Genomic DNA, 27,699 nt, shown 5'->3' with positions numbered 1-27,699 from the left:
AGAATTAGGCCTCGGTAATCTATAAGATCTCAGAAGGACCAGTTGGATAAACCAATGGGCGAGAATGCCACGAGAAAGGTTTAGGTTCCATTTGAGAAAGAAATCTAAGTACACCAGCCATCTGAGAGCTCAACAGGGTGACTTGTGGTCAGTTACGCTGTCACTGGGGGTGCTTGAGCGTGAGTTGAACACCCACTCATCACGCAATCCTCAAGCAGAGTCAAGCATCAAATAGACAGTTATATTGGACAACCTTTCAGATCCTTTTCGACCCTAATTTTCTATGATCAAAGTATGTTTCAGACAATGTCCTCTCTTCCAGCACACGTAAATGAGTAACCAATGAGGCACAGGGAAAAAGTACCTTCTGTTTCCTTTGTGCAAATCTAAACTAGATCCATCAGTTTATAATTTAAAAGGTTCTTGGCATATTTGGAAGAGTATGGGTACATATTTTAGAACCAGGGAGAAAGAAGCAAAAATTGTAATGTGACATAATAAGTATTTCCATAATCGTAGAAGAAAACCGACCTATTATTTTGTAATTACAAACTAGCGTTAATCCATCTCAGGTTGACCTGTATGTCCTGTATGTACAGGTCATGGTACTGCCATGTTTGTGAGGCTGCTTTGTCATTGTAATTCATTAAATGGGTATTTATTGAAACCTGTGCAACAAATTGTTCAGGTAGTGGGGGAAAGTCCCGAATAAATAAGACGTGGTCCTTGCCTTCTGATCAAAGTAGTGTTCTAAGCTGACTGGTTCCGGCATTTTTGAGTCCATCTGTCCATCTTGTGAGTGGTGTTAGAGAGGAAAACTTTTCCACAATCCTTTCAGGATTAGTGATTGGGGGCCTGCGAATTAAATGGAAAACTAACAGATTGAGAAAAGAAATGTTTATTGAGAACACCCAGAAAAATGTGACTGATTCAAATGAATGCTTATAATTGGGGGGCTTATATACCATTTTAATAGGGGAAAAGGAGGGGAAGAAAAAGCACTTATAGGAAAACAGATGACTTTTATGAAAACCAAATGTCACCTTAGGAGAATGGATGGGAGACATGATAGTTTTGTGATAATGTCTGTTTTAGGCAATTTCTTATCCTGGTGTTTACTTCTCATCTGGTTGTGAAACTCCCAGGGAGGGGATTTACGACAGTTGAATTCTTTTGGGAGGTTCTACCTTTAGGCAGATAAGGGGAATTTAGAGAAAGCTTCCTCCTGCAACCGTTGATTCCAAACTATCTACAGCTTTAAATAATCCTTATTCCACCGTGGCATATTGTGGTCCCCTTCCCTGGCCACAGGGAATGGGGTCCTGAGAGTTGGACTGACAGTAGCTAAAATGTTCCAGTGCCTACTTAATAATTTGTAAAGAGAAATATCATTGTCCTGTGGACCTGAATTCATGAGCTGGCAAAGCGAGCCAGATCACATTCAGAAAGTGCTTTGGTGGTTTATTACCCAAAGCAACTATCAGAGGGACTGGAAATACTCAAAGCATGTATAGTCAGGTCCTACGCTCAGAGTCTGTCTTGAGCAGAAAGGACATTCATGGAAGGATGTTAGTGGCCCACAGAATTATCTGGAGGCTTGAGACTGGTCAGCTCCAAGGGTCCAGGAGCAGCAATGATGACAACCATCTTTAAGTAGAATCAGACTTTCATTCTGCCATCACCTCCAAGGCTGCCATGGGTAGGTCCAGATTGTCCCTTTATTCTTTTCTGTCACTTGCCCTGCAGTTGCCAGTCCTAGCCCCAGCTACCACTGGGTGAGGAGAGGAGCTTCCAAACTATGTTTCAAAGCACGGCACAATTTTTATATTCCCACCAGCAACATATGAGGGTCCCAGTTTCTCGAGATGATCACCAACACTTGTTATTGTCTGTCTCTTTGAATTATAGCTGCCCTAGTGGGTGTGAAGTGGTGTCTCGTGGCTTTGATACCGCTAGGCATTTCCCTAATGACTAGTGACGTTAAGCATCTTTGCATGTGCTCATCGGCCATTTGTATATCTCCTTTGGAGAAATACATATCTATTGAAATCCTTTGCCTATTTTTAAATTGAGTATAATGACTTTTATCAGTGCCATTTACCCTTTTATTACTGGCTCTCATCTCCCAGGGATTATGAGGTCGCTCTGTCCTCTGGCTCTCCCTATAGCACCTGATAGACTATTGGGTGCACCATACCTTTTGGCAGTTGCCGAATACATTTAGGACATTGCATTAGTACTAATACATTTGGTACTAGTACATATTAGTACTAGTACATTTGGTGGTTGTCCTTGGGCCTTTGATCCAGTTCAGTTAACCAAATATTCTATCCAAATATTCAGTTCAGTTAACCAAATATTCAGTTAACCAAGTATTTCTTGGCTTATCTTCAAAAATCCTTGTTTCAACTGGCATCCAGGGAAAGGAGGCAACATACTAATCAAACTCTGGAATAGTCCCTCTACATAAAGCCTGTCGCCCCAACTCATATAAGGGTGGGGCTTTTCTTCAGTCCCCTTTTCTTTTTACTTCATCGCCAGCATCTCTCTAGTCCTTTCCCACGGAAGCCCGTGAGGAGAGGGAATCGGGGTGAGGGAGAAAAGATGGAGCCTATTTTTAGGCTTGTTTTTCAGTCATGAAGTGTCATGTTCTTCCCCACCAGGGCTGCTGGATTAATTAGGCTGTGCTGGCAGCTGCCAGTCAGGGAGGGTTGCCAGCTTCTAACAGTGCTCCTGCCTAATGCCTGAATCGATTTGCATGGAGAGAACATTTCTCTGCTGTGTGGCCCTTGCCTTCCAGAGCCACCTTTCCAGGCCTCCAGTGACTCTGGATAGGAGAATGTGCAGCATCCCAAGCCATGAAACCTATTACTGTGGCTTGGGTCTTTCTGTTACATCTCCTTCCTATTCTCCCAGGTCTGCCCCACAGCAAGAGTTCAGAGCTCATGTGGCTTTGGGGGAGCCCACCACAGGTCATAGAAAAGTGGTAGAGCCAGAGATTCTGACCTAAGAGTTTATTTCCATCCTATTTTGAAAGAATCTTCATGATTATTGTTGGCTCCTGAATATCCAGAGACAATCTTCATTCATGCAGAAAATATTTGAGTATCTGCTGTGTGCCAGTCACCGTTCTAGGCTCTGGGCGTGCAGCCACGAGCAGAACAAAGATCTTTGCCCTGGTGGGATTTGCTTTCTAGTCAGCAGTGACAGACAATGCAAGTTGTGTACGGTAACCATGGCTAGTGACAGACAACAGCCAGGGCATGTAAAAACATTATCTATTTTACAATATTTAATCTTCTCTATACACTTACTATAGAAATATTTCATAGAATGTTGAATTTAATTAATAATAATATTTTTTTATATATGCTGTAAGGCTCTTCTTCCCAACACGCTTTTTACTCCACACTGCTTATTCTGTATTGGTCCCATCCCAGTCCTTAAGAACATGCCAGGCGTCCTCATGTTGACAGATCCTCGCCCCCACCGCCCTTCTGCCCCCTCAGCTACTGACCTCGTAGGGCTGGTTATGATCTTAGAGAACATCCAGTCCAGTGGTTTTCCACCTTGGCTCTGCTTGACTCTGATGGATGACGTGGACACGTGTGGAACTGCGCCTCTGGTGCTTGACAGCATGCTAGCTACCTTACGCTCCTGCTGTCTGAGCAGAGCCCTCCAAGGACCTGCACCAGGAGGGTCTCCCGGAATCCCAGCACAAATTGTTTTTTTAAGTGGGGAGATGGGTGGTGGGATCCAAGTTCAAGGACTTCCCGTGGGTAAAGCCCGGCAATCCTGCCTCTCACAGGTGATCACTCTAGTCCGGAAACCGCTTATCTCTTTGCTGCCCTAGAAAGAATTAAATGAAGAGCAGAGCTAAAGGCCAGCCAGAACAACCATTAAGAAGAGTCGGGGAATACATTACAGCAGCTGCAGAAGACATTTAAAGTCCTCAGAAATGACTGCATGGGGAAGTGGCTAGGAACCATTAATTGACTATGATCCAATAATTGTCAAATGCCAGGTTTGGGCACAAAGAAGAAACGAAAGGTCAGGATATCCCTCTTAGACCAGTGGGAAGTGAGGATATGAAGATGGCTAAGTCCTTTTAAAAATCATTTAAGTGAGCTAGCTGCAGTTATTTGAGCATGATCTTAGCATTGACAGTGGCAGGTCTTAGGCACGCTGTGGGAGAATCCCGCAGGAAGCACTGTTTTCATGAACTCGGAAGGACCCTTTCTGCTGGGAACGTTTAGGTCCAGAATTTCCAGTTAAGACCATCATATTCTGATCCCTGCTGGGAAAATGAAATTAGACTCCATTTAGACCACGTTTGGCCTAATGACATTCACTACCTCCTAGGGCCAAAATATATTCCCCGATGCACATAAATTGCAAAGTGAGATTAGATATCGTGGAGAACCTGGTGATAATCTGGATTATGAAGTGCCAGAAGCTTCTAATGGAGGTGTAGGTTTCGGTTCCATAAATCCTTTATGAAGTAGATAAACACTCTTAACCTGAGACCAGTTCAGATTATGCCTGCCAGGGGAGTGTTCTTCTCAAGTTAATTGTAACTTAGGGAAACCTGGGGGATATATGAGAAGGTGGCAGTGACTATATCCACTTATGTCCAGGGCGGGGTTTTTCCATCTTGGCCCTGTTACTATTTTGGGTCTGTCCTGTGCACTGTAGGATGTTGGGCAGCCTCCCTTGGCCTCCACCCACTAGATTCCAGAAGCATCCTTGCCGCCTCCCAAACCCGCAGTTGTGACAACCAAAAATGTTTCCAGACTTTGCCAAATGTCCCAGGGGCTGGGGTGGGTGGCGCCCCCTGACCCACCCACCCCCAGCCCCTGGTTGAGAACCACTGCTCTAGTTGTGACCGGCCATCCCAGCTTGGGACTTTCAGTGTTCAAACCAAGACAATCCATGTAAACTGGGGTGAGTTGTTACCATTTGTAGGTTTTATTTCATACGGAAGTTTAAAAGTAAGAAACGAAACGTTTTGGAAAGTCTGTCTTTGGGAGGCACTGATTGACAAAGACCCTTTGGGAAACACGGTGTCATTCCATATCACGTTTTCTGAGACCAGAAAAGCTGTAGAGACAAACATCCATCTTTTTTCTCAGCGTCTCAAAAGCCTGAGTCGTGGTGAGAGGGGCCATTGGGAGGTTTGGTCCTGGCCAGTGGACCAAGAGGACATGATTCAAGCCATGGCGTCTTTCTAGAAAAGAGGTTCATGTTTGACACCTAGTAGTGAGTTTGAGTGACAGACTTCTCCTTAGAATTGTACGCTGTGTGACAGTATACATCATGAAAGTGACAGCAACACTGGGGACTAATTTAATTCCGTTTTTGTCTGCAGCCCCGATAAATCATTGCCGCAGGGAAAAATAAATGTTACTTTCTCAGACGAAAATGATTTGAATAAAATGATGTGCTCTGGGGAATTTGAGGTCTGAGTGAAAGTCTACTGGTGGGCTTAAAAATATTTAAAATAGCGTATCCTGGAACGTGTTGCAAATGCCTCCTGCGCCTGGCCTGGTAAATGACTTGGACCAGAAGGTGCTTCTTTCCAGACTAATTAGAAAAGTCACATAAAATCGTACCAGCCGTCTTGTGTTTTTTAGAGTGTCTCATTGGAATGGGTAATTGATTATAGTGCTGTGTGTCCTGCATCAGTTGGTGAATGAAACAGATAAAATAAGGATTCTAGACTCTAGTGTCCTGACCATTCATAAATAGGAAAAGTCTCAGTGTGAGCGGGAAATTGCCAGTGTTTTTCACTTTCCTTCCAGAAAATGATTGTTGCTTAGGAAGGAACTTCTGCTAGGAGGCTTTTAAAATGATGTAGGGAATGAATTATGGAGGGAGAGGGGCTTGGGCCTCACCGTGCTACGCAATGAGGAGCCTACTGAATCTGGGGAGGGGTGCAGTGTAGGTGGAACCCCACCCCCAAGGAAGACAATGGAGAGTGGGCCCTAATGCTTGTAGAGAGAGACATATGTACACTGTCTAAGCTAACCAATGCCTACTCTACTTTGGGGAGATCCTCCAATCCTGTTTCCATCCATTAAAAGCACAAAAAAACCATTTGCTTGTGCGTGAACCCACTTCTTCCCACACTATTCGTTACTGGCATTATTGCTTTGCGGTTGGGGGCAAAAAGGAGGGCAACCAGGAGAAGTTTTGCTTATAACCATTTTTCCTGCACGCAAGCCCACTGCTATGTTCCCATTCTAAATGTCAGCCCTAGTTGCACTCCACCTTTCAGTGACTGAAAGAATAAAACATAGAAGCTATAAAAACCCCGGTTAGGAAGCAGCGCCTTCCTGGGGAGCAGTGTGAACGGAAGGTAAATGAGCAGTTACTGCGGAGATGATTTTATAGGAGTAAGGCATTCTGCATTACAGCAGCAAGAAGAATTGACCTGTGGATTATAAAACCGCTCCCTCCAGCTCACTTCTCACAGCCCACCCGAGAGCAGTGGTCTTTGTCGGACACTCACCTAACTTCAGGAAGCTTCAATTTCCCCATTTGTTTTAACCTTGATAAATGGCTGGAGCTTTGGGTTAGGTCCGGCCAGCCGTTGAAAATACATGTTTGTCTTTTAAAAGGCAGGTCCTGGATATTGTCAGAAATAAGAGAAACAACTTTGAGACGACATACAAGATACACAGTATTTTGCTGGCTCTGGTTGTCATTAAATTCCATGCCTAAGAGAGACTGGGGATTTGGGGTTCCAGTCGTGTGATGCCCTCCCCCTCCTAGTTATATCAGCTTGGAATTCAAAACTGCTTCGTGGTGTTCTTTATTTCCAAATTCAGCCCTCAGAAGCTCAGAGTCTGCGTCACGTTGCGGGGTCTGATGTACTGCTAGACATCGGCTCCCAGACGCTAAGCTGTACCCACTAGAAACAAAATGGTAGCGTCTGGGAAGACAGAAAACCCCAGGTTTTACTGCTGGGGGGAAATAAAATTATGCAGGCACATAGAAGAGCTACATACTACGAGGTATTTAAATACAATGTTTAAGGAATTCTCTAGGCCTGTACTGTGCAGTAGTTTGCCTCTGAAGGGAACCAAAACAAAACAAAACTTAATTAGCCCTTGGTTTACAAAAGGTCTTGGGACCTGTGCCCTTGGGTTTTCTTTGTTTTAAGAATTTGTTTTCTGCAAATGCCTCCGTGGATCCTTGGTCCAGAGGCATGGCTCTGACATTGTATTCGGTTCTTCCAAGGGCTGCCGCAACCAGTTGCCAAAAACTGGGTGGCTGAAAGCAACACACATTTATTCTTTCACAGTTCTGGAGCCCACAAGTCTGAAATCAAGGTGTTGGCAGTGTTGGTTCCTCTTGGGGGCTCCGGGGGACGCTCTGTTCTGTGCCTCTCTCCTGGCTGCCTGTGTCTGTGGCTCTCCTCTCTGTGCCTGGGCTTGTAGCTGCCTCACTCCAATCTCTTCACTCAGCAGCCTCCCCTCTGTGTGTCTCTGTGTAGCAAACCTCGCTCTCCTTTCTCTTATAAGGATACCAGTCACTGGAGTTAGGGCCCACCGTAAATCCAGGGAGATTTCATCTTGAGAGCCTTCACCTAATGACATCTGCAAAAACCCTGTTTTCCAATAAAGTTCAATGCACAGGTACTGGAAGTTAGGGTATAGGTACATCTTTACGGGACACCCAAGTCAACTGACCAGTCATCAAGGGGCTAGGGTTTGTTTCTCTTCGCATCTCTAATGTCGCTGCTCTGTTGGCTTTCGTCCATTTTCAAAACTTCACTCATGGATTGTTACGCTGACGCCGGGCTCTAACACTTGCCTCTGTCCCCCCACTCCCCACCCCGTATTCAGGCTTAAAAATCCCTTCATACCACTTCTGCCATGGCGCTTTTAGGAGACCAAGGCCAGGCTGGCCACACCCTTAAAACATAGTACCTCTAAGGCATGAATTCCCAGGACCTTGTATGTCTAATCAAAGAGGACAGGCTTAGAATCCTATGCAGTCCCCCACACCAGGCTGTAACCTTTTGCCTTCACACATTTGAAGACCACATGAATACGCACAGAAAACAGTTATGGTAAAGACCAGAGAGATGGGGGAAGGGGTGGCTGCAGAGAGAAGAGCTGCCTCAGAACTCCCCTGATTTCTCTAGCCGTCAATTTATCCAGAAAGATCAGGCAGCAGAGCGAGGCCCTGGACCGACTCTCATTGTCTTTTTTTTTTTCTTTTCTTTCTTTCCTCTTAGCAAACTGCCTAGTTGGGCTAGAGCTGTTGTTCCCAAAATATTTTACGTTACAGAGAAGGCTTGGAACTATTATCCCTACACAATTACAGGTAAGTCCTTTGTGCAACCATTATGTCACATGGAGCAATAGGACATAACAATAGTCAGATTTCACTGATTTAGGGTTTTTTATCCAAGCAGGGGCTTGTGGGAGACCCCTACCATCTCCCCTTTGCCTTCATCCTTTTAGGTCAGTGCTCTCCCTAGCAGTAGGGGAACAGGGGGTGGAGCATGGGACTTTTAGGAGACCAAGGCCAGCCTGGCCACACCAGGCTGGCAGGGATGTTAAAGCTAAACCAGTCCATCTTCCTTCTTAAAGTGTTGTCATAAATAACTTTTGGAAGAAGAAAAGTGAAGCTCATTTCTAAAGGTTTCATTATCCTTACTTCTTTCTGATTCCTCAGTGATCCCCAAGTAATTTTGGGGTGTGATTTGTTTATAAACAAGTTGTTTATATTGACTTGTTGGTTTTACAGTCCCCTACCCCCACTCTCCCAAAACACCTTGGTAATAATTTACATAAAAGATTCTGTTGGGTCTCACTGTCCCAAAATATATTCTTTGCAGTTGGATGATATGAAAATCTTTAAGATCATTTTCCATCTTAAAGAGTGATTGTAACAGAGTGATAATCTCATTGTAACAGAGTGATAATCTCATTGTAACAGAGTGATAATCTCCTCTATACTGATACTGAACTAGAAACTGTGGTTAAAAAATTTTGGTTTGGCTCCTGCCTTCAAACACATGAAAATTCCAGATCTCACTTTTGTATCGTCATCAGCTCTTCTTACTGGTTAGAAAAGCTGCTTTTCCACTTAGAAGATTTCCTGTGTGGTTAATGAAATGCTCTCCTGGAATTATTAGTCTTTAATTCTGCTTTTATAATGCCGACTCTTTGATTTTAATTAGCCGCAAACCTACAGGCTCATTGAATCTTGTTTTACAGTCCTGACTGGCCCCATTGCCAAAGTATCATATGAATTTCAAGAGCAACCATGGAAACATTCAGTATTTATGAAAGTTTTATTTTGGGAAGGTTCCTGAACCACATTTTTAATAATTATAATGCACCAGTATTTGTTACTTCTGTAATTTTATATTGCATACAAGCATGGTCTAAATCATCATTTTTCTCTCTCTTTCTTTTCCCTCTTGTCCAAATGAACATCTGGGGCCAGAATACACAGTAAGTTTCATTTACTCATTTTTAAATATTCAACCTATGAGCAGTGGAATAATTAGAACTTCCCTTGTACTTCTCATCTTATCAATGTAATAAAAATGCAGTGGTACCTCGGTTTTCAAACGTCTCTGTTGACGAACATTTCGGTTTACGAATGCTATAAATTTTATGGACGTATGGTATGTATCATTAGATAGTAAAAGTCATGCTAAATTTGTAGTTTTAGGGGTTGATTTAAAGGTCTGGAATGGATTAATGTATTTTGCATTACTTTCTATGGGGAAACTGGGCCCCAGTTTTCGAATGTTTCAGAACTCAAACAGTCTTCCGGAACCGATTATGTTTGAAAACCGAGGTACCACTGTATAGAGAAATAATTCAGAATCAGAAATGTTTAAATGTTGGCTATTACATAGTTATACATAATGCAGTAACGTGAATATTCTCTTTATTCAAGAATATGAATGTTAATTTAAAATGCCTTGAAAGTCACTTTACATAATTAACTTTTGCTTGTATTTTTAAATAGCTTCACTGCTCTACTTGCGATAGTTCATTGTAATAGTAGAACGGTTTCTAGAAATGACGTTTTAAAGAGATGATGGTACTTATCTATGGAAGATGGGGTTTATATTTACAGGCTGTAGACTGATCCTGTATTAGAGAACCTTGAAACTAGAAAGACGTATGTTCAAACTATTTTACTCAGAACTCTGGATGGGACAGTCTCAGTGGCTTGATAAAAATCACTTAATTTCTTCCTGTCCTAAGAGCCAGTAAGAGTCATTACTTACACTTAAAAAAAAAAAAAAAAGAAGACCTTATAAAATAGTGTTTTGTGGTATTTTCATTTGGATCATTTCCCCAACGGCCAACAGGTCAAACTGTCATTAACAAGAAAATGGTTAACTGAGCTGGGATGGGGTTGAGTTTTTGGTCTTAATCAAAATTGCCAAAGGAAAGAGAGATGGTGAGAGAGATGGAGGGAAATGATTTATCATGGCCTTGGCATGAGCATGGTACCCTGCATATACATAGTAGGTGCTCAATAAATAGTTATTGAATGAATTAAAAAATTGGGGGACAAAACAAAAAAATTATATAATCTCATACTTGCCCCCTTGTGTTTGACTCTTAAGTATATTACTTGATCTCTTCTAGGCCCTCATTATGATTGTGTTGTGTTTTTTTTTGGTTTGTTGTCAATTCTTCCCTAACACAATCCTTGGGATAGTTTCCTAGGGCTGCCATTGCAAAGTACCAAAAATGAGTGCTTTAAGGTAACAGAAATGTATTCTTATGGTTCTGGAGACTGAAAGTCTGAATCAAGTTGTCAGCGGGATCATGTTCCCTCTGAAAGCTGTAGGGGAAGAGTCCTTCTTTGCCTCTTTCTAGCTTCCGTGACTTGTGGCAGCATCACTCCAAACACTGCCTGTTTTCACATTATTGTCATCCCTCAGTTTCTATGTCTTCACATGGCATTCTCCTCACTATGTCTCTCTCCTCTTCTTATAAGAACACCAGTTATATTGGATCAACCACCCACCCTACTCAGTATGACCTCATCTTAACTAATTGCATCTGCAGTGACCCTAATTCCAAATAAGATCACATCCCTGAGGAACTGGGGTTAGGACTTCAGCATATAATTGGGGGTAGGGAGGGCACAATTTGGCTTATAACACTGTCTTTCACTTTTCGGTTAATGTTCATTTATCAAGCACCAATAATGTATAAAACATCATGCTGGAAGATTTCACTAAGCAATAACCCCTGCCCTTGGGGGAGTTACAGTCTGGGAATCACAATCTGGTGACATTCCAGTCAAAGCCTAGGAGTCATCAGCGAGTCATGGGTTTTTCTGGAGGCAAGGTGGGACAGGCCATCACTCAGCTCAGGGACAGGCTGGCACCAGGCCTTCCCACAGAACTGGAAGAACTCTAAGAGGAGCTGACGGCAAAGGTTCAGACCATAGGGCAGAATGAATGGCACTGGGTCATCAGCCAGACAAGCAATTGCAATGCGAAAGGAAGTGCCCTGGCTTCTGGATCGGGGCCATGAGCTTTAGGCATAGGACTGCAGTCCTCAAGAAGGGGTACAGGCAAGAACAGGACACAGCCATCTGACACAGGTCAAGTGAGATGATCATGAGATGGTGGATCATAATGTTGCCAGATTTAACAAGTAAAAATACCTACTGTCCTGTTAAATTTGAATTTTCAGATCAACAGCAAATAGTTTTTAGTACAAGTATATCCCAAATATTGCATGGAATATACTTATACTAAAAGATGCTCATCTCGTATTTTATCTGGCAGTCCTATGGGGGCGAGGGTGGCAGTGGGGCAGAACTGGTCTTAGAGACCAGAGTACAAAAATCAGGTTGTAATCATTTCATAGATTTTATAAATGCCTCACCACTGTGCTGTACACCTGAAACTAATATAAAATAATATTGCATGTCAACTCTATATGGTCACAGGATGTGAAGTATGGCATAGGGAATATAGTCAGTGGTATTGCATACCTATGGACGGTGTCAGATGGGTAGTAGACTTGGGGGGGCAGTTATCAGTGTGGGGTGTAAATATCTAATCATTATGATGTTTTATACACCTGAAACCAAAAAAAAACAAAAAAAAAAGTCAGGTTGTAAGAACAGGACACTGGTAGACCAAAGGTGATGGAGGAGAGAGAATTGTATAATTCAGGAGCCTGTTCTGCAGGTAACGTGCTATTAACACAAAGGCCAATCAAATGACCGGTCAGAACAACGTAAGTACTTCTTTCCTCAGGTAGGATTGGCTCAGGAAGTGAGGTGGAAGGGGGCAGAGTTGGAGAAAATAAAGTGAGAACAGATCAATATATAACAGTCAGTATTTCAAGGAAGACCTGTGCTAAGTGTCACAGTTGAAGGGCAAATACTAGAATACTAGGCTTGTGGAATACTAGGTTGTATTCCACAAATACTAGGTTGTGGAAAGGAGAGATTCTGCCTGGGGTCAATATGGGAAGGTTTCTTGGAGAAGGTGGGATTTGAGCTGGACAGTAAGAGTAGTGGAACTCCAACCTTCAGACACCTGCTCTTAGTCTGCTCAGGATGCGTACCAACACACCAAAAACTGGGTGGCTTAAACAACAGTCATTTATTTCTGAGAGTTCTGGAGGCTGGAAGTTCAGGATCAAGGATTGGCTGATTCGGTTCCTGGAGAGGACCCTCTTCCTGGTTTGCAGGAATCTGTCTTCTTGCTGTGTGGCTTTACATGGCAGAGAGAGAAAAAGCAAGCTCTCTGGTCTCGTTATAAGGGCACTAATCCCGTCGTGAGGGCCCCACTCTCATGACCTCACCTAAACCTAATTACCTCCTATAGGCTCCATCTGCAAATATCCTCACATTGGAAGTTGGGGCTTCAACATAAGAATTTGGGGGCAGGGATACCATTCTGACATAGCGTGCCCATTCTAGACCCAGTGGGTAAGTGATGTCACCGGATCCCGGCCACCTGGACACCTGGCGGCCAGGTCAGGGCAGCTTTGAACATCAGGTCAAGGTCTGGACTTAATTCTCCATAAGGAAGCAACCTTGTTCGTGGTTAATCCACTTTTATTTTCCATCTCAAATCTAGGGCAGCTTTTTTCTGTCCCCCAGTGATTGGGGGATCTAGTTTTTTCTCTCTCTGGCTGCAAGTGCACTCCCTCCATTAACTGGGACTTAGCTGTGTTCTCACACACTCTGCCCGCCATAGCCCAGACGCAAAAGCCCACTTTTCTCTCTGACTACAGGGTCTTCTCCCAGGATTTAAGACAGATGGTTTCGATTGTCTTCATTTTTTTTTCCTGTGTTAAATACTTTTTCATTGGACTCTTTATCCCCTGATCCTTTAATCCCAAATAACTCTTCTTGATGTTGTTCCAAGCTTTATATTTCCTACCTGTGCCCCAAAGCAAAACTTACTCCTCCAGGTGTCTCTTCATAGGATTAGCCCAGAGCAATGTTTGTCTATTCCTAGGATCCCCTAGGTCTCTTATCTGACTGTCCAGCCTCTTAGTGAGACCTCATGCTGCTCTCATTTGTGACAAAATCCAGCCAAAGGAGCTTTCTATTTAAGGTCATCTAGAGCTTCAACATTATCACAGTTATAAAGACGTAAAAGCTTTTTTATCACTTGGAGTCACTGTGTGTATTTAGGATTATGTGCAAATGCCATTTGTCCAAGAAATGGAAAAAATATCATTAGCTGGGTTATAGGAAAAAAATCTTAATTATACAGGAAACAAAGAACAACATGACGACTACTTTCCAGAGGACAGACCATCTAACCCATTCTTCAGAACCTGCTGATTCTTCTGAAGTTTGTAAAGTCACAAAGGAAGGTGTCCCAGGAGATTGGCTACCTTCCAAAGTCACTAATTTTGTTTTTCTAGGACTGAAAAAAGGCAGCGCTGGAGTATGAACATAGTTCAGCAGCATCAATTCAGCCTCAGTAGTGAAGGAGAAAAGAGATTTTCTTCTCATTTGTAAGAATTTGACAACTTTAGCTACAGTAAGTCAATAGGAGTGCCCTAGAATATACAGTTGCTATATATATTTTATTGCCATGACCATCCCACTCCACCAAAATATCTTTTAATGAGAATCTGCAGATGAGGGGATGACAAATGGGAAGTTAGTCAGAATGGCCGGCTGTTACCCAGTGAGCAAAGGTAGTCATGGGCTGTTCAGTGTTACCCAACATTTTAATTACGCAGTTCAAAGAGGCAGAAAAAGTAAATTGTAAGTGACCAGGGAGAAGGAAATGACTCTTGAATGAGAACCTGAGGCGGTATTTAGCCACAATGAGAGATGCGTCTGTTCAGGATGGGTTTAGTCAAGACGGGGAAGATCGAGATGGCTGCTCACAGCTGAGAATGGGTCTTCAGTCACCCAAGGTGAACTCAGGTTATCTCCTCAGGAGTGGCAATAGAGAGACTGGGGTATTTCTCTGAAAGCAGCTAACTGTCCTGGATAGGAATTTCACTCGCAATCTTGGCCTCATCAGCTTCCCTGAGAATTGAAAGAGCTGATGGATGCTGATGGACCTGCATCGCTCTCAAGCCTTCTCTTCCTTCTTAAGCTCCCTCTCCTCCACCTTCCACTGAGTCCCTGCCAAGGGTTATTACAAAACTGGGAAATAGATACAAGTACAGGAAAGATATATTATTATACCACTGGTTTGAAAGGAAATTAGAGTACAATCTGGCCATCTCAACTGCTATGTAAGTTAAGAGAATGAAGGTCCCTAGGTGTTCCTTTTTTGGGGTCATGGAGACAGGTCGGGAGGGTTAGATGATTAGCAAATTACTTCTATATCCACATAACCATTAACCCTGAATATCCAGGGCAGTACATAATAGGGGGTTGAGTTGGGGGGCAAAGGAATGTATTCCTTCTTAGAAATGGGGTCAGATGAGCTGGGACCTGTTAGGGACAAGGCCAAAGACATGATCATCCAGTTGGAGGTGCTGATGAGGAAGGCAGCAATTGGTCCAGAAGAGGACCCTCCCAGAGAAGATGATTGAAGTCAGTGAAGACATGGGTCACGGCATGAGGCTGGTGTCATAAACAGATCCAGGCTCAAAAATCTTCAGGGTTCAAAAGAATTTAGATGGAAACGTTCTAGAACCATTTATAACAATCATAAAGATGGTGCACAGCCTGTTAAGTAAGGGAAGGACAGGGTTATACAGTTAAACAGATTTTGTTACTGCAGGACTTCTTAGACCCTTTATTATTCTAACATACAATGTGAATCTCCAAAAGGGAGCTGTAGTATACAACACTTTCCACACTTATTTGTCCATGGGACCTTGCATTTTGCAAAGCCAGACTTCTAAAACTTAGGGGAGCTTCAGAAGCTTCTCTCAGGGTCACAGCCATTATGTGCCCACTAAATAGGCCAGTGGATCAATTCTATTTCAGTAACTGTTGTTTTCCCTTCAATGTCAATGGGTTAATATGTTGCCTAAAGTTTACTATTACGCAGATACCAGAGTTTTCTGAAGAACTCCCAACAGAAATGAAACGTTTTTTAAAGAATCAGGTGACACAGAACCTATAGGTTCCTGTTTTAAGCAAAGCCCATTCTGTCCAACCACACAGCAAAGGTATCAGTGCATTGGGATGACAGCGCACGTATGCATTCTGATTCATTTCAATTTAGAAAAGGAACGGATTGTACGGGTGCACCAGTTGCAAACCTACTTCATCACAATGTTCCTTGGTCCTTGTGCAGGACTGGAACTTGTGTCCACATCTCAGCAGCCCGGTCGATCAGTGCTTGGTGAAGCAGGAACCTTGGAACAGCCAGTGTTGTTTATCTGATTGATCCCATTTCCATTTGCTGTACCTGTTCCCAATCTAGTCTTTGTACTTCAAAGAAAATTAACTCAGCCATTTTGGGGAGAGAGACCAGGAGCTAAAATAGACTTCTCTACCCTAGCAGAGCATTTTTAAATTGTTTGCAGTTTTTTAAACATTCAGAATGATGTTACAGAGAGCCATCACCAGAGAAAAAAGCATTTGTTTAAAGGAATTTTGGATAGATGTTCCTCGGAAAGTCTCCTTTCTGTCTTTGTTTTCTGTTTTCTACTTGTGGTACTGAAAATTGGATTTCTCTTCTACAATTTATTAATGTGTATGTTTTGTTCAGCTCAAGTTGGTGAGGTCAGAATAATACAACTGGAAAATTGTGTAGGGCAGATTTCTTTGTGTAAAAAAAAGTAAAGCATATATAACTATGATTATACTAAAACAATAAATTTTAATGGTTCAATAAAGTGAACGCAACATCGCCCCTTCTCTTTTGAACTTTCTAGTCAGTAAGATATTCTTAACTAAACGATAACATGTATTTTAGTGAGGAGTTTGCCCAGTTGGTTAAGAGGGCGATACAGTTTTTAACTGAAAAGGCTTGTAATCTGAAGATTTCCTCTCTGGCCAGCCTATCTTGGTGAAGTCACTCCAATTTGTTCCATCTCTATTATTTACATGCATTTCTTTTTCATTTGATGTGGTGGGCCTGTCTCTTTAAATTCTTGTCGTGCCTTGATTGTATGTAGCTCTCAGTATTCCCGAACATCTTCTGCTTATTTCTGCCTTAACAGGTCCAGCCCTAGATTGTATGAGCGTGAATTTAGTTTCCCTTCTCAGTTTTCATAGAAGCGCCCATAGCAAACCACGTCCCCATTGAGAAAACATGCTTTCCATTCATGTCTTCGCTCCCTCTCCCTTCTGGCCTTGCTTCTTCAGTGAGTTGCTGTTTCTCAGCATGTCAGAGGATGGGAAGAGGCTCCATCGATGAATGAACAGAAGCCTCAGTGTAGGGTGCAGGCTAATGAGAAGCAGCGGAGAGGCTGACATTCATTTCCTTACTGGGGGTTGGAATATAAGCAGCTGTTTTCCTGCTCTATTTCCATTCTCTGCCTTCCACACATGCCCTTCCTCTCATTTCTCCTCACTTCTCCTTTCAGTCCAACTGCTCTTCTTGGACCCATTTTTCTTCCTATATTTGGGAATTCATTCTCTGGTTCATCCTCATACAGTTTTTAACTGAGAAGTTTTATAACCTAAGGGTTTCCTACCTGGCCATAGGCCAGTCTGTATTTGTGAAGTCACTCCAATTTGTTCCAGATTCCCAGAACATAATAAATCCTAAACTCTTGATCTGATCTCACTAGCCCCGTGGAACATTCTGGATGTAAGTCTCCTATTGGCGAGATGTGGAAACATTTGCAAATCCAATTTTATTAATGATCCTATCTCAAGCTGAAATTCCCTCTATAGCCTTAGAGTACATTTAATATGATAACAAAGTACATAGTACCAGAGAATCAATGTCTTCAGAAGAATTCCATTAGAGAAAAAAGTCAACTCTATGAGGTTTGACAATTAAGTTTGTGAACTCATTGCAATGTTGTTGCTAATCTTTTTTGATATCAGAGGAATTATTCATTATGAATTTGTACCAACTGAACAAACAATTAACCAAGTGTACTATTTGGAAGTGCTGAAAAGGCTGCGTGAAAAAGTTAGACGACTTGAACTTTTCGCCAACAATTCATGACTCTCATATCACGACAATGCACCAGCTCACACGGCACTGTCTGTGAAGTGGCTTTTAGCCAGTAAACAAATAACCATATTGGAGCACCCTCCCAATTCACCTGATCTGGCCCCCAACGACTTCTTTATTTACCAAAGATAAAGGAAATATTGAAAGGAAGACATTTTGATGACATTCAGGAAGGACATCAAGGGTAATACGACAACAGCTCTCATGGCCATTCCAGAAAGAGTTCCAAAATTGCTTTGAAGGGTGGACTAGACGCTGGCGTCGGTGCATAGCTTCCCAAGGAATGTACTTTGAAGGTGACCTTAGTGATATTCAGCAATGAGGTATGTAGCACCTTTTCTAGGATGACTTCATGAACTTAATTGTCTGACCTCGTATATAGAGTTTAATGTTCATTGATACCAGGCAACATGTATTGTATGGAGTCGGAACAAGATGGCCTGGGAGGAATGCACTGATTTCCAGATGAAAGTTACAAGGACATGATCTTGTAAAAGCCTATAAATACTTCATCTGCCCTGAGCCAGTTTCTCAGCTCTACCATTTAACTTTCTTGATTCCAAGCCTCCATGTAAAGTTTGCTCTCAGACTTGAAAGGATTCTGGCTGGTGACCAGGAATAAAGCATTGAGTTCTTGGGCTTAACCACTGGTTGTTAAACTTTCTTTCTCTTGATGCCATTTAAAAGTGGCTTGGACTGCTGAACTGTATCTCCTCTCAGATCCCACTGCATGCTAAAACTTCATGAACAATATTTACAGTAGTGATTCCAAACTTCCTGGATTTGCAGCAAATCTACCCATCCACTTATCAGTACTCTTTGTAACCCCTCTTTAAGTTAAAGTGGACTGAAACTAAGAATTTTGGGGGTATCTTGTGATTTCCATTAGACGTCACATAATTTGAGATATCATTGATGTGTTTATTAACTTTTGTATTGATTTGAATTCTTTCTGCTTACTGAAAAAGTAAATATTTATTGCTAAATCCAAACCTTATGACAATGTGTAGCATAGAAAATAAAAGGGCTCCATAGTCTCCACTGTTTTCCATGAGAATATTTTAATGTCTGTTCCTCCGTTTTTCCTGTGCATACTTTTTTCCTTTTTACAAAAAAATGGGATCATCCTGTTTCACACTTTGGTTTTTCAATCGCTTTATAGTCCATCACAGTGTACTTAACCAACCTTTAGGTTGTTTTCATGTCTTTTTCTAGGACCAACAGTGTGGTAATGAATATTTATTCATTCATAATATTTTTTCACACCCATCATGGAGTTCTGGGAAGGGTTTTTTAAGCACCTTCACCATAGGAATTAACTTAAGCCATCATATCTAAATTCAGGGTTTGAAAATGATTGCATTATTCATTCATAGGTACTGGGCTATTTTGGCTTTTAAAGGACTATCACTGTGAATTTCCTAAATGAATAATTATTGCCTTAATTTATCTTTCGGGTAGCTCTTATTTTTCCTTCTTTGGGTTTATTCAAAGCAGGGCGTGTCTGTCATTTGACAGATGCCCAAACACACATATTTCCTCTACTCTCAGTGGCCACAGGACATACTGAGAAGCAAAGCCTGTGCCTTAGTCACCATTACCCCCAACCAAGTTACTCAACTCCACTAGACGTACTCGTGTACTTTCCTGATATTCAAGAGGAAGCAGGACATGGGATCACAAGTATGAACCACAGAGCCAGATAGCCTGAGCTGAATCCCAGCTCTGTCACGTAAATGTCATATGCTTTGGGGGCATACTAATTTTTTTCATATCTTTGTTGCTTCATCTGTAAAATGGGTGTAATAATAGTATACTCCCCCCAGAGTTGTATGAAAGTTAATGAGTTACTAGATCAGTTATTATGTATCAAATACCTTGTTGTTAAGAGCACCGCTAACCAACTGAGCTAACCGGCCACCTCTGGAATGTTTTTAACAAGCCCTCCCGATGAGGCATCATTAAGTAAGTTTTAGAAATACACTGTTAGAATATGACTTTTATTTTACTTTGTAAATTGAAGTCAGTGGTGCACATTCTTCCAGAAGTTTTGCTGCTGCATGCTTCTGAAGTTCAGAACAGCTAGAGAGCCTCAGACTCATCTCCCATGTCCCGTTCTCTGTAGCCACCATTCCCCTCTCTCCCTGTGCAGATGTGGAGACTGCAGCGAGGGCTGTCAGCACCACCCAGAAACTATTAAATTCCCAGTGTGTTCGCCCCTTTCTCTTTAAGACTTGCTTACATTCAGTTTTGTTCTCGTAAGTGTTTCTTATTGCCATAACAACACTAATCAATCACTGGACTAAAAATAGCTTTCATTTTACCAAAGCATGTCTGTAGTGAATTGAAAATTCAGCTCTGCCGTGCATTTTGCATATGCTGCTTTCGTTTCCCGACACTGAACCTGGGTGTGCTCATGTCTGGAAATTATTCTTGCAGAGGCCCAGGTACTTTGCTCATCTTTCCTGGCATTCTTCTTCCTGACTTCAGATTCCCTCATCACTACCAAAAGATACAAGTACATGCATTTAAAAATTCGACAAAGAACCGTCACTTTTCTGCACATTCAGTTTCAGGTGCTAGAGATTTCACAGCTACCTGATATCCACTTTATAGGAAAAGGCTGGTAGATGCCATTGGGTTTGAAAGGCAAATTAAAATGCACAGATACTGGGTACCAAGGAAACTGGTCATTGCAGGGAACAGATGACAGCAATACTAGTAAGACTCTTCTGGCTGGGGAGGATTTAAGCTAGAAAATCAAAGAGATTACAGGAGATCTTTTGCTTTATTTTCCAAATTTATCTATGACACTGTTACTATTTTTAGGGGATTGAGGGTAAAATAAACTCTGAATGTAATAAATGAATATTTGTTATGATTCTTCTGGCCAAGCTTCTCTTCTAGTCAAGAAGAGAAAGAAAGAGATTTTTCATGAGAAAGAAGATTTCAGATCCAGAGTGGGCCCAGGGGAGGCAGGAGCTCTGAGGAGAGGCTGAAATGACTCATGGTGTTCCCCAGGCTCCAGGGGACGAGGCCACTTTGCTGCCTCCCCCCTGTCACATCACGCTGCTCTAGAGTCACTGCCTTTAAGCAGAGTCATCCCGTGGGACTGCTGGGGCTCCCAAATGCTATGTTGGGTTGTTTTTTTAATGCTATTTCTTCACTTCTTTGAGCCTCAGTTTTTGTCATAAGGTTGAGTGAACCGGGAGGCTTAAAGCCTTTAGATCTAGGAAAAAAGAAAGTTCATGGAGCTCCCAGGAGCATTCTTGTCTCCCTGCATGAAGTTGGCAGGGAGTCTAGGGAACGCTGAGAAGAGACGAGGGGAGAGAGTCCCTGTGCAGAAAAAGGAGCTGCCAGACCTTTAGGAAAAGGAGGGGACAGTGAGAGGACTGACCTGGAAGATAGAATGACATGTCCTCAGCAGCACAGCACGTCAGGGGTCAGGGCGAGACTGAAGGAGCCCAAACCTGCCCTGTGACCTGGCCATCATCCATGTCATGGGAGACCAATCAGGTGAATCAGGTGTCCTCCTATTGGCACCACTCTAGCTACCCACAGCCTCCCAAGGCATCCTCGCACATATGCCATGGCGGGTCCACCCACACCCAGTTCTGTTTTTCTCCCGCATATAACCTATGGGCTTTCATGGGGAGGGGTACAATGCGATGGGCCAGCGTTTCTCAAGTGACTGTTCTGCCAGACACTGCCTGGCCTTCGACATTCGTTATATCATTTAATCCTCAACCCGCAGCTCTGAGGTTGGAATTATCTCCACTTTATGGATAAGAAAACTGAAGCTCAGAGGAATTAAGGAATTTGCTCAAAGTCACACAGTTTGTAAGGAAAGAAGCTGGGGTTTGAACTAAAGTCTGTTATACTCCAAAACTGATATTCTTTCTACTGACTTTCTCCCTGGGGTCTGGGTGCACGCTGCTGCACCTGGACACCAGTGCATGGAAGTCAGTGGTATGGCCACTTACTAGTAAAGGCCACCCTCGCCAATACGTGGTGACCACTCATAAAGCAGATGACATCACAGGTGGAACTACTCCTTTAGAGTACCAGTTCCCCATTTCCCTGGATATAGTCAGACCTCAAAGTGAGTGATGATACTTCATTCAGACGAGAGCCAAATGGGAGATTTGGAAGGGAAGCAGTAGTTGGATTCTTGAGGTTGAGTATTGCATTGGTTTTCTATTGCTGCATGACAACTTTACAACACACTTAGTGACTTAAAACAACACAAATTTATCTCACATTTCCATTGGGGCCCAAGTTAGCTGTGTATTTGGCTCAGAATCTCATCAGGCTGAAATCAAGGTGTCAGCCATGGCTCCAGTCTCAGTTGAGGCTGAAGGTCCTTTTCCAAGCTCACTGGTTGTTGGCAGGATTCAGTCGCGATTGTAGGAAGGAATCCCCGTTTTCCATTTCGCTGGCCTCCAAGGGTCATGATCAGCTCCTAGAGGCCTCACTCAGGTTCTGGCCACATGACCCTCTCAAAACACAACAGCTTACTTCTTCAAAGCCAACAAAGGAATCCCTGCTTCTTCTAAAAACAAGTCTTATATAATGTAACATAGCCTGTCCACTTTGGTAATCTAATCAAAGGACTTCCTATCCATCATATTCTCAGGTCTTGCCCACACTGAAGGGGAGGATATGTATACCAGAGTCTGGGAATCTCACAGGCCATCTTAGAATTCTGTCTACCATGGGTATGTTAGTCTTTCCTTCATGTTGCTGGGGGCCAAGTGGGACTTTATGTGTTCAGTGTGCCATAGAGGGTATAAGAGTCTTCTGAATCCTTAGACTTCTTTCAGTTTTAACCAATGGGTCTCTCTTGCATTATGTTCCAGTTTAGTTATGTCAGGGTTCCCAACTTTTTTTCCACTCCCACAATCCTGAGAGTTCCCTCAGCAATACAGAATTCCCCTTACCGAAATAAATGTGTCAAAATCTTTAGGGAATAACTCATATTAAGAGAAAGTTCAGGGTGGGATGCTCCCTTCTCCCCCTTAATATTTGAGAATAACTCAGTTCAGTATTCCTAGCTGGAACAAAGCCCTTAGTCAACAGAAAGCAGGTTTGAGCAATCCTAAAAGAGATGCTTTGAGATCTGAATAACTGGGGTAACTGTGACTTACTCCATTCCTCATGGCAGCAGGGTTAAAGAGGGGGAGCTCTCTGTTGGGATAGTATTGGAGCTTATCATCTGGTTGGTGAGCCAGACACATAGGCAGATAATTGTGTTGATGGAAAAAGAGATAAATGCTGTGACAAAGGTACAAACAGTGCTATCTGCACACATGGGATAATCATTCTGAAGTGAATTTGAAATGGTCTATATAGATTTAGGAAGGAAATTTCAGGCTGAGCGAACTGTGGGCAAAAAAAACAACATGGCAGCCAGAAGTTTTCTAGGGAATGGGAAGTGGTGTTCTGTGACTGACCTGAGGGATGAATACACGGCAGAGCCAGAAAGAAAATTAGGGTCAGATGTAGAAAACTCCAGGTCTTCCCCTTAAGGATGGAAGCTGGGCCAGCCTGGTGGCTCAGGTGGTTGAAGCCCTGAGCTCCTAACGCTGAGGTCAGTGGTTCGATTCCCACATGGGCCAGTTAACTGCGCCCTCTACAGCTAAGATTGTGAACAACGGCTCTCCCTGGAGCTGGGCTGCTGTGAGCAGCCAGAGGTTGGTGTGAGCTGCCATGGGCTGCTGTGTGCTGCCCTGGGCTACCGTGTGCTGCCGTGAGCGTCCGGCAGCCAGCGTGAGTGTCCAGCAGCCATTGTGAGCAGCCGGCAGCCAGTGTGAGCTGTGAACGGCCGACCAATGCCTGGCGACCAACTGCCTCAGCCGGGGGGAGCACAAGGCTCATAATACCAGCATGGGCCAGGGAGCTGTATCCTACACAACTAGACTGAGAAACAATGGCTTGAACCGGAGTGGTGTGGGGGTAGGGGGAGGCAGAAGAAAGGAGGGGGAAAATCCATGACCATTGGAACCTCAGAATATGACTTTATTTGGCAATAGGGTCTTTGCAGCTGTCATTAGTGAAGGATCTCAAGGTGTGAGACACAATCACACTAGATTAAAGGTGGGCCTAAATCCAGTAACTGGTGTCTTATAAGAAAAGAAGAAGATACAGAGAGAAGAAGTTGATGTGAAGACAGAGGCAGTAATTAGAGTTATGCGGCCAGAAACCAAGGAACATGCGGGACCACCAAAAGCTGGAAGAAGGAAGGAAGGATTCCTCTGTAACGCCTTCAGACGGAGCACAACATTGCCAAAACCTTGATTTCAGACTTATGGCCTCCAGAACAGTGAAAGGATAAAGTTCTGTTGTTTTAAGACACCAAGTTCATGGTTATTTGTACGAAAGCCCATGGAAACTCATACAGTGCAGGAGAACATTTAAATTTAATACGGACCATTCAAGTTAAGTGTTGCCTATAGAATCCTTGTTGGGGATGGCCTTTGCACAGGTGGACATGTGAGAACAGCACATGTCAATTTGGGAGCCTTCTATAAAAAATGGTCATGGAAAAGTCAGGAGCATATGAGATCACAGGGAAAACGTTTGGAGTAAGAAAATAGGGTGGAGGACAGAACCTAAGGGACTACTTTGATTGAAGGTGGGGGAGGGAAAAGAAGGCTGAGAAGGAACTACTATTCAGGATGGAAGAATTGCTCTGTCAGAGCTCACAGTGGAGAGAGTAATACAAGGTGTGGATGGAGAAGCGATGCTAGTTTAAAATTCTTTGATATGCATTCATTTCCACACTGTATTACACTGATTGGGAAGAGATGGGAGCTAAAAAAGTAGAGGCAGCAAGCATTGATCACTCTTCTAATAGAGCTTGATTGTGAAGACAAAGAGAAATGGGATTGATTGTGTAGATGGAGAACGAAAACATAACCGAGGGAACTTGATGTTTATTTGTCTTTTTAAGAATATGACACTTTTTGTTATACTTGTAGGCTGTAGGAAGGAAGTTAAGGAGAAATTACAAATAATCAATGAAACAAGTTTCCAAAGAACAGATGTATAAATATTTTTTACTGTGTACCCTCTATGTGCTGGGCACTGTGCTGAGGTTTAGCTGAATGATTTCATGGATCTTCTCAACTTGACTAGAGAGTAGAGAAGGGTTATCCCTTTTCTATGAATGGAGAAACTGAGGCTTGGAACAGTAAAATAGTTTGCCTAGTCAATACATCTCGGATTGAGCCCAGGTCGGCTGACTGCTATATCTCAGTTCTTATTCTATTTTCCATTTGAATAAAGAAGTCAGTGTCTTTCTCTGATTCACAAAGTATAAGAAGTAGCATAAAAAATAAGAGGGAGACTTGAAATGGAGGAGAGGGAAGTTGTAGGTGTTTCGATCACATGGTCTGTGTCCTCATTCAGCTGTGAGTTGAAGTGATCAGGTATGGGGGAGGAAGAGTGAAGTCAAGCATGGGGTCTTCAGACGGGAAGGGATTTAGGAGACCCTCAGTGGGGAGATGCATTAGGGAGCCAACCAGGGAGAAAGAAAAGACCTTGCTTAACAGTTAAGGCTCCACAAGGATTAGTGGGCTGGATTTTTAGGGGTGCTAACCTGTGTGGTGAAGCAGAAGTTTATCTCAACATGAACATCTCACTGGAAAATGTTTAATGACAGCTCTGAAAATGCCCCAAGCCATAAATACATTTGATTTTTAAACTTGAGACACCCACACACTCCAGGGCTCCAAGAAACAGCCATCAGAGATCCCAAGGGGCTTATCAGCCCCAAGCCACTGCTGAAGAAGAAAACGCTGACCAGCCTGGAGTTGGCCTGTCTGGTCCAGGTCCTCCCGCTGCCTTGTCGAAGCCAGGTGCACTCAGCCTTTCTGGCAGGGTTGCTATTCTGATATGAAAATAACCCAAGTCCTTGACTCAAAAATAACAGCTGCCAATTTGCATGAGAGTTTTGCATTTCATATCTGGGTTTAATACCCAAATGCTAAGATTCATTTGTTTGACCATAGGTAAGTGGTTTAGAGGTCCAACCAATAAAAATCCCTTGCAGGGTTCCACTCTGATGCACCCGGACCCAGCAACCTAGCTGGATGGCTGTTCTCCCGCCACCTGGTACTGTGCTCGTGTTGGATTGACCCTCATATGAATTAGGGGTTAAAAAGGACAAATCTGTTGACCTGAAGGCTCGTTACTTTTCAATGAGTCTCGGGCAGGTGCATCTCCCCAAGTTCACGTGTCAATCGAGAGCTCTGCTGTGGGACTTCGAGCCCTCCAGGGTCTCAATTCCCAATGAGCAGCCCCTCCTTGGAACTCCCTGGCACTGGGTGTGAGGGCAGCAGGGATGGAGTGAGAGGTTGGAGAGGAGACGGAAAAGAAGGTGTCAGTGAATAATCGCAAGGCTGCATTCTCCATAAAGGCAATTACTGGGATTGATTGTTTCCATGTTGCCTTAGTCACGGTTCAGCTTGTTTGTTTCATTCGGATTAAGACAGGTGAATGCCGAATCGCACAGGCGTGTCATGTCAGGAGAATCATCAATGGCACATTCAAGGGCTCTGCCTTATTGTACAGATGCCACCGGGGTCTTAGCTGCGCTGAAAGGGAACCACCAGCACATGGGGTGAGGGTGGGCGCCATTAGACTTGGGGATTTTAGATAAGGCATTCTCTCTGTTTCCTTCCCATGCCTGCTGTCGTGAGATGGTTTTCCAACTCGAGTGTGCATCCACATGCCCTGACAGGCTTGTTTAAAAAGCTGCCTGGGCGCCATCCCCAGAGTTTCTGGTTCCATGGGCCTGGGGTTGTGCCCGAGTATTCGTATTTCTAACAAGCTCCAGGCTGCTGCTGCTGCTGCTGCTGATGATGATGATGATGATGCTACAGGTTCAGAGATCCCACTATGAGAACAGTGGGGTAGTGATCAAGAGCCTGGATGCTGGGACCAGACTTTCAATCTCGACCCTATTATGTACTGGCTGTGTGATTGTGGGCCATTTTCTTAACCTCTCTGTGCCCCCATTCCCTTGTCTTTAAAGCAGGGCAATATTAATAGTACTTAGTTCATGGGATGGTTACAAGGAATAAATGAATTAGAACCTGGACGCACTTAGCTCAGTGCCTGGTGTAGAATACATGCTCTTTACATGCTGGAGAAATAAATAAAGAAGCCGGTCTTTTGGGATTGTGAGGGTATCAGCCTGTCTCACTTCTCCAACCCATCCAGCTCCCAGTGGAGCTGCAGGGTTGTTTTACCCAGGAGTTGTCAATCCCAGCTCCGTGCCAGCAGGAGGGAGGTTACGTCCACATCCACCAAAATCCTCAAGCTGCCTTAACCCTTAAAATCTACTGAATATTCTAACGTAACTCGGTGAAACTGCGACAGTAAGACAGTGTGCATTTGGGATTTCTCTCCGCGGGGCTGGCAAAGGTGCTGTCTTTTCTGTCAAGCTCCGCTGTACCCTCCTACTGTTTCCTGCCATTTGTTGAATGCTGACTCTATGCCCAGGACAATATGTTCTACGCACGTGATTTTATGTAACCGTCATAATGTCACTGTTAGGTAATAATTATTATCCCTCTTTTAATACTGCTAGAGTTCAGAAAAGTTCAATGACTTGTCCCAAGTCACGTAGCTATTAAGTGATAAATCCCACATGAAAAGCCAGGTCTGTCTGACTTCAGTAATTTATGATTTTAAGGTCCTTCTATATACAACCTTCCTAGCTTTGTATGAATATTTATCTACAGGGTAAGGCTGGGTCCGCAGCTCTTCAGCAGTGGAACTTGCTCCCCAAAGGTAAGCACCCAGAACTGGAATTGCCTCTGATTTACAAGTCTGCTTTTCTCAAGCGTGTAGTAGGACTCATGGAACATAATCCTTTTGGAAATGTCCTCTTCAATGACTTGCCTTCCATTGCTTGGTTATTCTCTCTGGCCTGCCTTCTGGATGAAATTGTGTTCATGTTGCCAAAAGCGGCTTCTCTTAGAGTCTGAATTGGGATATTGACTTAGCATCTTAAACATTTCTGATCATGAACAGCACTCCCAACCAAACGGTGAGGAGAGCCTCCAGAGGCTGTGTGGACGATGTGGAAAAAGAGAAAATGGTACGCTAAC

The 27,699-nt window shown here is 43.3% G+C and overlaps 1 protein-coding gene across 1 annotated transcript in view; it reads left to right on the top strand.

Annotated features, from left to right (window-relative positions):
* PITPNC1 (phosphatidylinositol transfer protein cytoplasmic 1) overlaps positions 1-27,699 on the top strand; it is a 218,309-nt gene that overhangs the window by 114,733 nt on the left and 75,877 nt on the right. Inside the window, exon 3 of the mRNA XM_081028442.1 lies at positions 8,246-8,345. Coding sequence (XP_080884568.1) covers positions 8,246-8,345 — 100 coding nt within the window. The remainder of the gene's footprint in view (positions 1-8,245; positions 8,346-27,699) is intronic.

This window comes from Rhinolophus hipposideros, assembly GCF_964194185.1.
Source record: "Rhinolophus hipposideros genome assembly, chromosome: 20".
NCBI lineage: Eukaryota > Metazoa > Chordata > Mammalia > Chiroptera > Rhinolophidae > Rhinolophus > Rhinolophus hipposideros.
This window is presented reverse-complemented; position numbering and strand designations above follow the sequence as displayed.